This window comes from Thalassophryne amazonica, chromosome 5 (assembly GCF_902500255.1).
Source record: "Thalassophryne amazonica chromosome 5, fThaAma1.1, whole genome shotgun sequence".
Lineage (NCBI taxonomy): Eukaryota > Metazoa > Chordata > Actinopteri > Batrachoidiformes > Batrachoididae > Thalassophryne > Thalassophryne amazonica.
The window spans coordinates 27,133,460-27,144,939 of NC_047107.1; the positions used below are offsets into that span (position 1 = coordinate 27,133,460).

The 11,480-nt window shown below is 39.0% G+C and overlaps 1 protein-coding gene across 2 annotated transcripts; it reads right to left on the bottom strand.

Annotated features, from left to right (window-relative positions):
- Positions 1–997: 997 nt before the first annotated feature.
- Positions 998–3,419, bottom strand: LOC117509755 (progonadoliberin-1-like). Of its 2 annotated transcripts, none has more exons than XM_034169449.1 (4): positions 3,356–3,419; positions 1,348–1,489; positions 1,187–1,278; positions 998–1,074 (listed from the first exon to the last, which is right to left on the bottom strand). In XM_034169449.1, exons 2-4 carry the CDS (start codon positions 1,486–1,488, stop codon positions 1,065–1,067), a joined length of 243 nt encoding a protein of 80 aa, XP_034025340.1. In that variant the 5' UTR covers position 1,489; positions 3,356–3,419; the 3' UTR covers positions 998–1,064. The 2 variants fall into 2 exon arrangements, with proteins under 2 accessions (XP_034025340.1, XP_034025339.1); XM_034169448.1 differs by having other exon boundaries at positions 1,180–1,278.
- Between the last annotated feature and the right edge of the window lie 8,061 nt (positions 3,420–11,480).

An 11,480-nucleotide genomic window follows, 5' to 3' on the forward strand; every position in this document is an offset into this window, starting at 1 on the left:
ACATCTATGTATCATAGTCCAGTTTGTTTTTAAGCTTAATATTTTACTTTAACATTTTTAATCATAATGATAGTTAGTTAATTTCACAAAAATACTCTTGCTGGTAACGAATCCAGAGTAAGAATTTAATTGTGCAGCACAAATGAATGTTTCACTATATATAACAGTAAGTTCTTGAATCTTGGATCTGAGTTTGTTACAGTGACTGTGGTACTGACAGTCTTTGTCCACAGCCATTTGATCTTAAGCAAATATTTTATGTCCTGCTGTGCAATTGCCTTTTATATATTTATTCCTTATCAAACCCCTCTCGATAGAGGACAATACTTGACCCGTATGGTGTGTGGTTTACATTCAGTGATTATACGTGTTGTGTGTTTGCCTGGACAGAAATACTTTGGAAAACACTTTCCGCTGAAGATAAGAAAATGGCCAATCCGTTCCCCAGTTGGCGGGGTATTGTTTCACTGTCAAACCTCGGTGATGTATGCACTTCGATTTGTCATTCGTTTGTTTAAATTCCATACACACGTGTGCACGCTTGATCAAACAATTTCCATGTTGCTCATCCAGCCATGAAATGGCACTTTTATAATCCTGAAGAGATTGCAGAGGGTGGCTGAAACCTGAGCTATCACACACAATAAATTATCTTCAGATGCATGTTCTCATAGCGAGCAAACACGATAAAGAAAAGTTAAGCAAACAAGAAAAAAGAAAGTCCTGTCTGGGTCTGACACAGGTCTGCTTGCACAGGTCTCCAATTCATCAATCACACAGACTGAGTTGCTGCTGCAGGCAGAAGAAAAATAAAAAGTGGGGTGCAGTCTCAGGTTGTTTTGTAGCGCCCCCTTGTGGCTGAGCACGTTTTCACCTGTAATGATAAATGAGTGCCGCGGTGTGTGTGGGTGTGTGTATAATGACAGAAAATAATCAAAAGTCAACTTGCAGCTTGTATTCTTCATCTGAATATAAACGAGACAATAAACACATGCGGTATACTAATTTATTTATTTATTGCGCAATCAGTCATCATTTTTTATATCCTCTGTCTCCATTTTCATTCACAGTGCCCTAAAAGAGAATAAAAGGTCAAATCAGTGACAAAACACATTTGAATGAAATATGACTCACACAGACAACACGGCAAACAATAAATAAATAAAAATAAGAACTTACAAAGAACCCTTTCATTCTGTAAATTTTGGGGAAAGGAGATTCTTCAGCACGAATTAAAATCCTGCAGGTTGTGTCCATGTGTGGAAACCCTTCCACAGTCTGTGGGGGGGAAACATTACAGTGAAAAAAGAGCAGAAAGAAAGAGGAGATAATAACATTAACACTTACGCTGCTGCCCAGGCTGTCTGACAGGCTGTCGAGTTCCCTCTTCCCTCCTGGGTTCAGTCCATAGGACCAGTGCTGACACCAGCCCAGTGGCACCAATATCCCCAAAATCAGCAAGAACACCTCCAAGCTTTTCCTCGCCATTCTGAGGGAAAGAGCACACAAGTACAGAACACTGCTCTTGACAGTTTTATTATTATTATTATTATTATTATTATTTTAAAATATGGGGAGATGGGGAGGTGCTGGTCTGGTTAAGCATTGGGCTTGAGACCAGAGGATCCTCAGTTCAAACCCCAGCCTGAACGGAAAATCACTAAGGGCCCTTGGGCAATAGACCTGTTCAAAATATCAAATGTTACAAAATCTTTTGGGCCACATGTTGTTCTTGTTCCACTAATAAAATAAAAGATCTGTGTCAAATTTTATTGTAATCGGACATTGTTTAGGGGTCCCCCACAAAGCAACAATTTTCCCCAAACAAGCAATGTAGTAATCCAGTAATTCCAGTATTTTTTTTTTTCCACTATATAACATGAACAGACCTATTGGGCAAAGTCCTTAATCGCCAAATTGCTCCTGTTGTGCAGTGAGCGCCTTGCATGGCAGCACCCTGATATCGGTGTGTGAATGTGTTTGTGTGAATGGGTGAATGTGAAGCATCATTGTAAAGCGCTTTGGGTATCTGATGCAGATGGAAAAGCGCTATATAAATACAGTCCATTTACCATTTATATCCATTGCTCCACTCTGCCCCTTACTCTAAATTACACTCGATATTTGCTACACTACATTGCTGTTATTCCCAGATGCACTCCCACAACTTTAACATCATAAATGCTTATTGTCAGATAAGGTAATATCACAGGATAATATACCATAAAAAGATATTAAATCCTATATATAAGATACCCAGATAGCCTACATGGGGTATCTGGCTTATACTGTGTAATGTATTATGAAATGTAATTGTAATATGCAATATGTAGTGTTGTATGTCATGTAATATATGGTGTTATATGTAATCTGTAGCAAGTAATGTGATTAGTAATATGCAACATACAGTATAATGTAATAACAACCATCAACCTGACGAACATTTGTGTGCCTGTCTGTCCTCTGTGTCCAAATACCTATGGACCTGAGCGTATGTCAAAGCAGAGTGGGTGGGGTAATGTCCAAATACTTATGAACCTGAGTAATTGCAATCACCACCAAAGGGCATTTAAAGGATGTCCTATGTAATCCCCACCCCGAGTTAACACATGGAATGTATATTATATGATGATTTGATGAGCAGTCAAGTTCAAGTTCTGGTTGAACCCATGAGGGCAGTGACAAGTGGTGCTCAGGTGTCACCCCTTAGACGTTTAGAAGTACAGCAAAGCACAGCAGCATGTCTGATCCTGAACCTAACCTCACAGACTTATAATTCACAATTATGACAATATCACATAATTGGGAATTTGCATTTAATAAATATGAGAAACTGATAAAATTATGACTTAAATCACAACAATTATAAAGGAAAAGTGCTTATTAAGAAGGCATTCATGGTGCACAGCTTTGCCAAGTCCCTATAGTCCTCTGTTAATGTCCATAACTGACCTGCAGTGCCAAAAGCACAAATAACATGGAAGTCAGTGGAAGGAACTGCAAAAATATGAAAAAAAAAAAACATTGGGATCCATACATGGCACACAATGTAATCAACTGTTTTTTGACCCAAGACCTACCTGTTCACTAAATTTAAAGGAAATCTATTCATGTCTCTCTTTTTTTATATATATCATACTAAAACTCAGACAAACAACCCAACAACTATCATGGCCTCCTTTGCAAAGGTAATGATGTCAATTTTTGTTCTTTTCCACTGGTGTTGAAATTCTATACAAATACCGTTCAAAGGCAACTGCTTTGTTTTCTCATCCCTTTGAAATAAAGCTCATTTCTAACCCCAGAGATCTCATTCCACGGCTCCAAATGCTCTCCGACTGTAACCGTCACTAACCTTTTATATCAAGCAGACAGCCGTCTGGTTTCTTCTTGGTGCTGCTCCTTTATGCCTGATGCTGCCCTGCTAGTTTCCAGGGTTTATATAGAAGCCTCTGCTGTTCCCTCTTAACCCAAACTTTCACTACAGGTGGTTACAAAGTGGGATTAAGCACCTTTTAGTGGCAACCTGCAGAGTCATTTAAAAGATTTCACTTCCATCCCTCTTACATGAAGGATAAGTGGTTAAGTGTGGAGTCATTACTGCTCAGATATTTATCATTCATTTAATCTGCAAATATAAAGTGCAAGAAAAACATGCTCGCCTCTGTGGACTTTGACATTTCAGAAGTTTTATTTATTTATTTATTTTTCAGTGAAACCATATTTTATTAATTTAATGTCTCCTCCAGTCACTCAGAGTCATCACAGCAGATCTAATACAGATCCGATTTGGGATCTGGCACAAGTTTTGGACCAGATGCATTTCCTGATGCAACTTCTACGTGGAGAAATATGTTCACAGCTCCTGGTGTTCCCAAGTGATGTTTCAGCCAAGTACTAATCAGGACCCGGGCCTGTCCTGCCTCATTTCTGAGATCTGATGAGATTGGGTGTGCACACATCAGCAGGGTTAAAAAAAAAATATTGGTTGCACACAGTTGATTTAACTGTTTCTCAAGGTATAAAACATTTGTCAACAACATAAGCACAATAAAAGGCATCAGATGGCTGATACACATCCTATGCAGTCTATACACACCACAATATAAAATATACATACAATTGTGGTTGGATGTTTACATTCACTCGTCACGGGCATGTCATAGTAATTTAATGATGTCTTCAAACTGTTCTTTTGTCAGAGTGCAATGATTGTAGAGCATACATTACTAATAAATTTAAAAACAAGAATTGGGTGTGCAAGTATAAATTTATTTTGGATTGTCTGTAATCCACATAGAGTCAAAATTATACATACATCAAATATATACAGTAGTGTTCAGAATAATAGTAGTGCTATGTGACTAAAAAGATTAATCCAGGTTTTGAGTATATTTCTTATTGTTACATGGGAAACAAGGTACCAGTAGATTCAGTAGATTCTCACAAATCCAACAAGACCAAGCCTTCATGATATGCACACTCTTAAGGCTGTGAAATTGGGCTATTAGTAAAAAACAAAGTACAAAAGGGGGTGTTCACAATAATAGTAGCATCTGCTGTTGACACTACAAACTCAAACTATTAAGTTCAAACTGCTTTTTTAGCAATCCTGTGAATCACTAAACTAGTATTTAGTTGTATAATCACAGTTTTTCATGATTTCTTCACATCTGCGAGGCATTAATTTTGTTGGTTTGGAACCAAGATTTTGCTCATTTACTAGTGTGCTCTGGGTCATTGTCTTGTTGAAACACCCATTTCAAGGGCATGGTTTTTTGTCTATTTTAAAGCATTGGAGATCATTGTAGATGAACAGCCTATAATTTTTTGCACCTGCGTATAGGTTTTCCCCTCTCCAATCAACTTTTTAATCAAACTACGCTGTTCTTCTGAACAATGTCTTGAACGTCCCATTTTCCTCAGGCTTTCAAAGAGAAATGTTATATGGCTGGGGGGGCCTGGCTGCCTTTTTGTTTCTGTCTTTTGTTTTTCCTTCCATGTGGCTTGCATTTGGGACTGAGTGGCTGTGTAGCTGAGTTTATCAGGACCTCACCCTGATCACCTGAGGCTGATCACCTGCGGCTCGTCAGGACTCACAGCTGTGGTGCATCTACATGGATTGGAACATGGTGGCATTTAAGACTGGAGTACACAGTGTGTATTTGCCAGAGACTCGACCTTGTGACCAGACGGGTGAGATCGTCGTCTCAAGAGCCATCTCATCATCAGTGGATGCAGAGAACGTCCAGCTTTGATGCACGGTCTGTGAAAGAGGAGGGGGTGAAGTCTCACGCTCGTCAGCACACTTCCTGAGGTACGTTAGATTTTGTGACTAACATTTATACAGTCAGTAAATGTGGTGTCCCTCACACCTTTATTATATTGAGCTGTATGTTGGTCGTTTAGGTCAGCTTCCACTGCAGTGGAGTTTTGTGAACAGGGTGTTCTATGCCTGCAGGGTGGGAAGCTGATTTGCAATTAAGCCAGGAAGTGTTTGCTGTTTGTACACCTTTGAGTGGTCTCTCTGTGTGTTGAGTGTGGACTCACATAAGGATTCCTTCTTTCACAGACTCGGTTTGTCGCGGCTACCTGGGGGGTGTCGGCGGGGTCCTTGGGTCCGAACTGGTTCTGGCTCCGGACCGTTTTGTGCTGCTGGGAGCACACCGCAAATCCGCCACGCCAGACCGCGCACTTATTTGTTTGTATTTTTTCACAGCACTGTTATGTTCATTAAACTCTGTTATCCTTTGTACCGTGCTCTGCTTATTTTATACTGGGTCCTTCAAACGCTGGTCGGTTCTCCGGGCTGCGTCCGACACATAACAAGAAAAGCATGTTCAACAGGTGCTGGCTTCATTCTTAAATAGGGGACACCTGATTCACACCTGTTTGTTCCACAAAATTGACAAACTCACTGACTGAATGCCACACTACTATTATTGTGAACACCCCCTTTTCTACTTTTTTACTAATAGCCCAATTTCATAGCCTTAAGATTGTGCATATCATGAATGCTTGGTCTTGTTGGATTTGTGAGAATCTACTGGTACCTTGTTTCCCATGTAACAATAAGAAATATACTCAAAACCTGGATTAATCTTTTTAGTCACATAGCACTACTATTATTCTAAACACTGCTGTACATACGTTCACTTAAATCTGTTAAAGGGTAGTGTTGAAGGTTCTACAATATCTTTAAACGTGACAAAGCCAAGGCTGGATTACTCCTCATTCATGATCATGATTGACAACAATTGGTAGTCAAAAATGATAAAGACAGCATAAACAAGATGTGTTTGAGATCACTCATTGGACTGACTAATACTCAGTGTTAAATATTCTGTTGCGTGCTACCTTTAACCCATGTAGAACTTTACAAACCCAAACCTAATTTTAGGCAACTTACATATATTAGTCTGGAGCCACCCCCAAATCCCAACAGTCAAAATGTCAACCCTAGTGAGGTCCTTAGTTTGGGTCTCATTAACATAAGGTTACTGTCCTTAAAATCACAATTGATAAATTATCTAATTATGGAACACCACTTAGATATGATTGGTATATGTGAAACCTGGCTGAAACCTACTGTTGTCTTCTTCTTAAATGAAGCCTGCTAAAGCCCCAAAGTCACATGGCATTAACGAAGGACACTGAAGCCCAAACGAAACAAGAAATCTGGACATACATTGACATCATTTAACTGTCATCCAGCTTCATTTCTGTAAGAATGGGAAAGAATTCCACCTACATAGCTTCAACAATTAGTGCCCTCAGTTCCCAAACGCTTATTGAGTGTTGTTAGAAGGAAAGGTGATGTCTGTCCCAGCTTTTTTGAAACGTGTTGCAGGCATCCATTTCAAAATAAGCAGATATTTGCACAAAAACAATTAAGTTTATCAGTTTGAACATTAAGTAGCTTGTCTTTGTGGTGTATTCAACTGAATATAGGTTGAAGAGGATTTGCAAATCATTGTATTGTTTTTATTTACATTTCACACAACGTCCCAACTTCATTGGAATTGGGGTTGTATTAAATGAATTATTAACCTCGCTTGCTTGGTCTGCACGGGAATATTAGGCCTCGATCTGATATTTTCCCATACAGACCTCGTGTTCGGTTAATAATCCTTTAATATAAACACACAAAATGAAGTGGTTTTGGAGAGAGCAGCATGTCCTTCTCCCATATGAGAAACATGTATACACACAAAACAAAGCAATTTTGGAGAGGCCAGCCACTGACGCCATGGCGCAGCTCTACTCTGACTAGCTGTCACCCTGCCACTCAAAAACAAACCAAACAGATTGAAACAGAATGAAACATTTTAACCTCTTAAAATAGGTAAAAGTTAGCCATCTTTGAACTTTTCCGAGGTCTATGTCCCAAGAATGTTCCCTGTAAATTTGAAAACTCTGGCAGTAATAGGACTGGACTTATGCTGAGCACAGACAGACAGACGGACAGACAGATGGACAGATGCAAAGCCTTCGCAATACCCGATGGCCATATTTGATGGCCTCGGGTAAAAACTCAGTGGCACTATACCTTTAAGTTTACAGTCTCATTGCCTCATCCACTGGGACAAGACACTTATTTATCATCACGGCAATTCAACTACTCCTCAACTACAAATGAACATGGAGCCAGACTGCCTGATATCTTAGCGTCACTTTCAGAACATGACTATTCACTAGATAGTATTGTGGACAGCTTAAACCCAGCGCTCATGAACACAGTGGACATGTTTGCTCCATTTACATTAAAACCACACCCAAGGCTGGACTGGAACAAAAATTCAGCCCTGGACATTTTGGTCCAGACTGGCCCACCACTATAAATCTGCATGCAGATACTGTGCCAACTTACCCCCCGTTGAAGTACATATAAACACACAAGCCCTTAATAACACTACTATACTGAACATTATCCCTTTATATTCTGGAGCCTTGAATAAAATAAATGATGACTACACAGTATGTTGCTCACTTGATCTTAAGGCGGATGCTGGAGAAAAGATTTAAGATTCAAGAGTGTTTATTTATCACTCACTCACTCATAGGCGGTGAAACTGTCATGGCAGTGGAAGGCTGGCAGCAAGGTACTGTAGGTCACATCAACAAAAATAAAAACAATATCCATGCATGTTAAGTTTTTATCTAATATAAATGTATAATCAATAGACAAGAAAAGAGGAAAGTATAAGCTGTAAGTGTATTGCTCTTACAAGAACGATACTGGCTAAAGCACATCAGGTCACTGCAGCAAGGAAGACAATTGTACATCCCTCACAAAGCACACACTGGATGGAACAAATATAAAGCTCTCAGCCCTGTGAAAGACAGACACCATTATTTAAGTGATTGCAAATTGGAAATTAACAACTCAATATGTGGAACAAGTTTGAGCAAGATTACAAATGGATGCAATCAGAACTTTGGCTAGTTGTCTTAAGTATGGAAAACAATAGTATAATAATAATGATCTGAACAATGGACAAACGCCTTTAACAGCTCAACATAAAGTATAGCCAATAAAGCATGACAAAAGAGGAAATACTTGTAATATGTGTACTGCATTATAGGGATGGGTATCGAAAACTGGTTCCTGTTAAGAAGTAATAAGAGCTGATTCGATCCACCCACATCAGTAGCCTTCTTGAGCAATCCCACCACTGCCACCAATGTAACCAAGGCAATGATGGTTCGCTGCAGGCGTGTTGGAGCATTAAAACAGTGGAGACCTGAAGACCGTTCGAGTGCAGCAAGAAGGCTGGTTGCTTTATTCCGTGCCCCCACACAAACCGCACGAATGCGCTGGCGGGGGCACGTTGCCTCGCACATCCTGTCCTATGGCAACACAAAAATGCCAGCAGTAACCCTCATACAACATAATAATAAATAAAATAAAAGCAAAGATGCACCTGAGCTCAATATTGCGCTTCATGGCAAAGGCTGTGAATACTTATACAACCCCTGGCAATAATTATGGAATCACCGGCCTTGGAGGATGTTCATTCAGTTGTTTAATTTTGTAGAAAAAGCAGATCACAGACATGATACAAAACTAAAGTCATTTCAAATGGCAACTTTCTGGCTTTAAGAAACACTATAAGAAATCAAGAAAAAATAAATTGTGGCAGTCAGTAACGGTTACTTTTTTAGACCAAGCAGAGGGAAAAAAATATGGGCTCACTCAATTCTGAGGAATAAATTATGGAATCACCCTGTAAATTTTCATCCCCAAAACTAACACCTGCATCAAATCAGATCTGCTTGTTAGTCTGCATCTAAAAAGGAGTGATCACACCTTGGAGAGCTGTTGCACCAAGTGGACTGACATGAATCATGGCTCCAACACGAGAGATGTCGATTGAAACAAAGGAGAGGATTATCAAACTCTTAAAAGAGGGTAAATCATCACGCAATGTTGCAAAAGATGTTGGTTGTTCACAGTCAGCTGTGTCTAAACTCTGGACCAAATACAAACAACATGGGAAGGTTGTTAAAGGCAAACATACTGGTAGACCAAGGAAGACATCAAAGCGTCAAGACAGAAAACTTAAAGCAATATGTCTCAAAAATCGAAAATGCACAACAAAACAAATGAGGAACGAATGGGAGGAAACTGGAGTCAACGTCTGTGACCGAACTGTAAAAAACTGCCTAAAGGAAATGGGATTTACATACAGAAAAGCTAAACAAAAGCCATCATTAACACCTAAACAGAAAAAACCAAGGTTACAATGGGCTAAGGAAAAGCAATCGTGGACTGTGGATGACTGGATGAAAGTCATATTCACTGATGAATCTCGAATCTGCATTGGGCAAGATGATGATGCTGGAACTTTTGTTTGGTGCTGTTCCAATGAGCTTTATAAAGATGACTGCCTGAAGAGAACATGTAAATTTCCACAGTCATTGATGATATGGGGCTGCATGTCAGATAAAGGCACTGGGGAGATGGCTGTCATTATATCATCAATAAATGCACAAGTTTACGTTGATATTTTGGACACTTTTCTTATTCCATCAATTGAAAGGATGTTTGGGGATAATGAAATCATTTTTCAAGATGATAATGCGTCTTGCCATAGAGCAAAAACTGTGAAAACATTCCTTGCAAAAAGACACATAGGGTCAATGTCATGGCCTGCAAATAGTCTGGATCTTAATCCAATTGAAAATCTTTGGTGGAAGTTGAAGAAAATGGTCCATGACAAGGCTCCAACCTGCAAAGCTGATCTGGCAACAGCAATCAGAGAAAGTTGGAGCCAGATTGATGAAGAGTACTGTTTGTCACTCATTAAGTCCATGCCTCAGAGACTGCCAGAGGTGGTGCAACAAAATACTAGTGATGTGTTGGAGCGTTCTTTTGTTTTTCATGATTCCATAATTTTTTCCTCAGAATTGAGTGATTCCATATTTTTTCCCTTTGCTTGGTCTAAAAAAGTAACCGTTACTGACTGCCACAATTTTTTTTCCTGATTTCTTAAAGCCAGAAAGTTGCCATTTGAAATGACTTTAGTTTTGTGTCATGTCTGTGATCTGCTTTTTTTTCTACAAAATTAAACAACTGAATGAACATCCTCCGAGGCCGGTGATTCCATAATTTTTGCCAGGGGTTGTATATCTGTGATTTCTTAGTTTTATATATATATATATTTAAAAAAATTATATAAAAAAAAAAAAAAAAAGTCATTATGGGGTATTGTGTGTAAAATTTAGATAAGGCTGTAACATAAAATGCGTTCAAAGTGAAGTGCTGTGAATACTTTTTGGATGCATCGTAAGCTTCTTGGTTGTTGAAATCTACCAAAAAAGGTATTTTTCTGACAGTTTTCCTTTACCTTTGGCCAAACTTCAAAATCTAATCACCTCCAGATAGCTAATCTAACATTTCCACCAAGTTTGAAGGAAATCCACTCATCCGTATTTATTTTATTCACAGACGCCCACAGGTCAGCGAAAACAATACCCTGTTCACCGCTTCCCTGACAGGCAGGGCGAGTAACAATGCAGAATTTAAAAACAAATAAACAACAAACACTTTTTCAGAGCAGTTTATTTAAAACGGTCATTGATGGAAATACATTTCCAATGTCAAGTGTAATATAGACAGGGAATAATACAACCTGCCAAACAAAAAACAGAAACCATTGCTCCATATTGCATTCATTGAGATGTATTAAAATAAATAACCACAGCTCTTCCATTGATCTGTTCCACTCAAAGTGAAATATGATTGCCTTCATCGTTTACTCTCAGACTCAGTACCTCATACCATGCTGAGTGAACAATATTGCATCTGAGCAGCTTGAAGCTACAGCTGGAGATAGATGAGTACAGCTTTTCGAGCATGCAACAAACACTGTCCAGTAATCTGACGGTGCGGAGAATTTTAACTTAATCTGCTTAATTATTTTCAATAATGTTTTGGAAGCACTGGATTTGATTACATTAAAACAGGTTACAAGCAC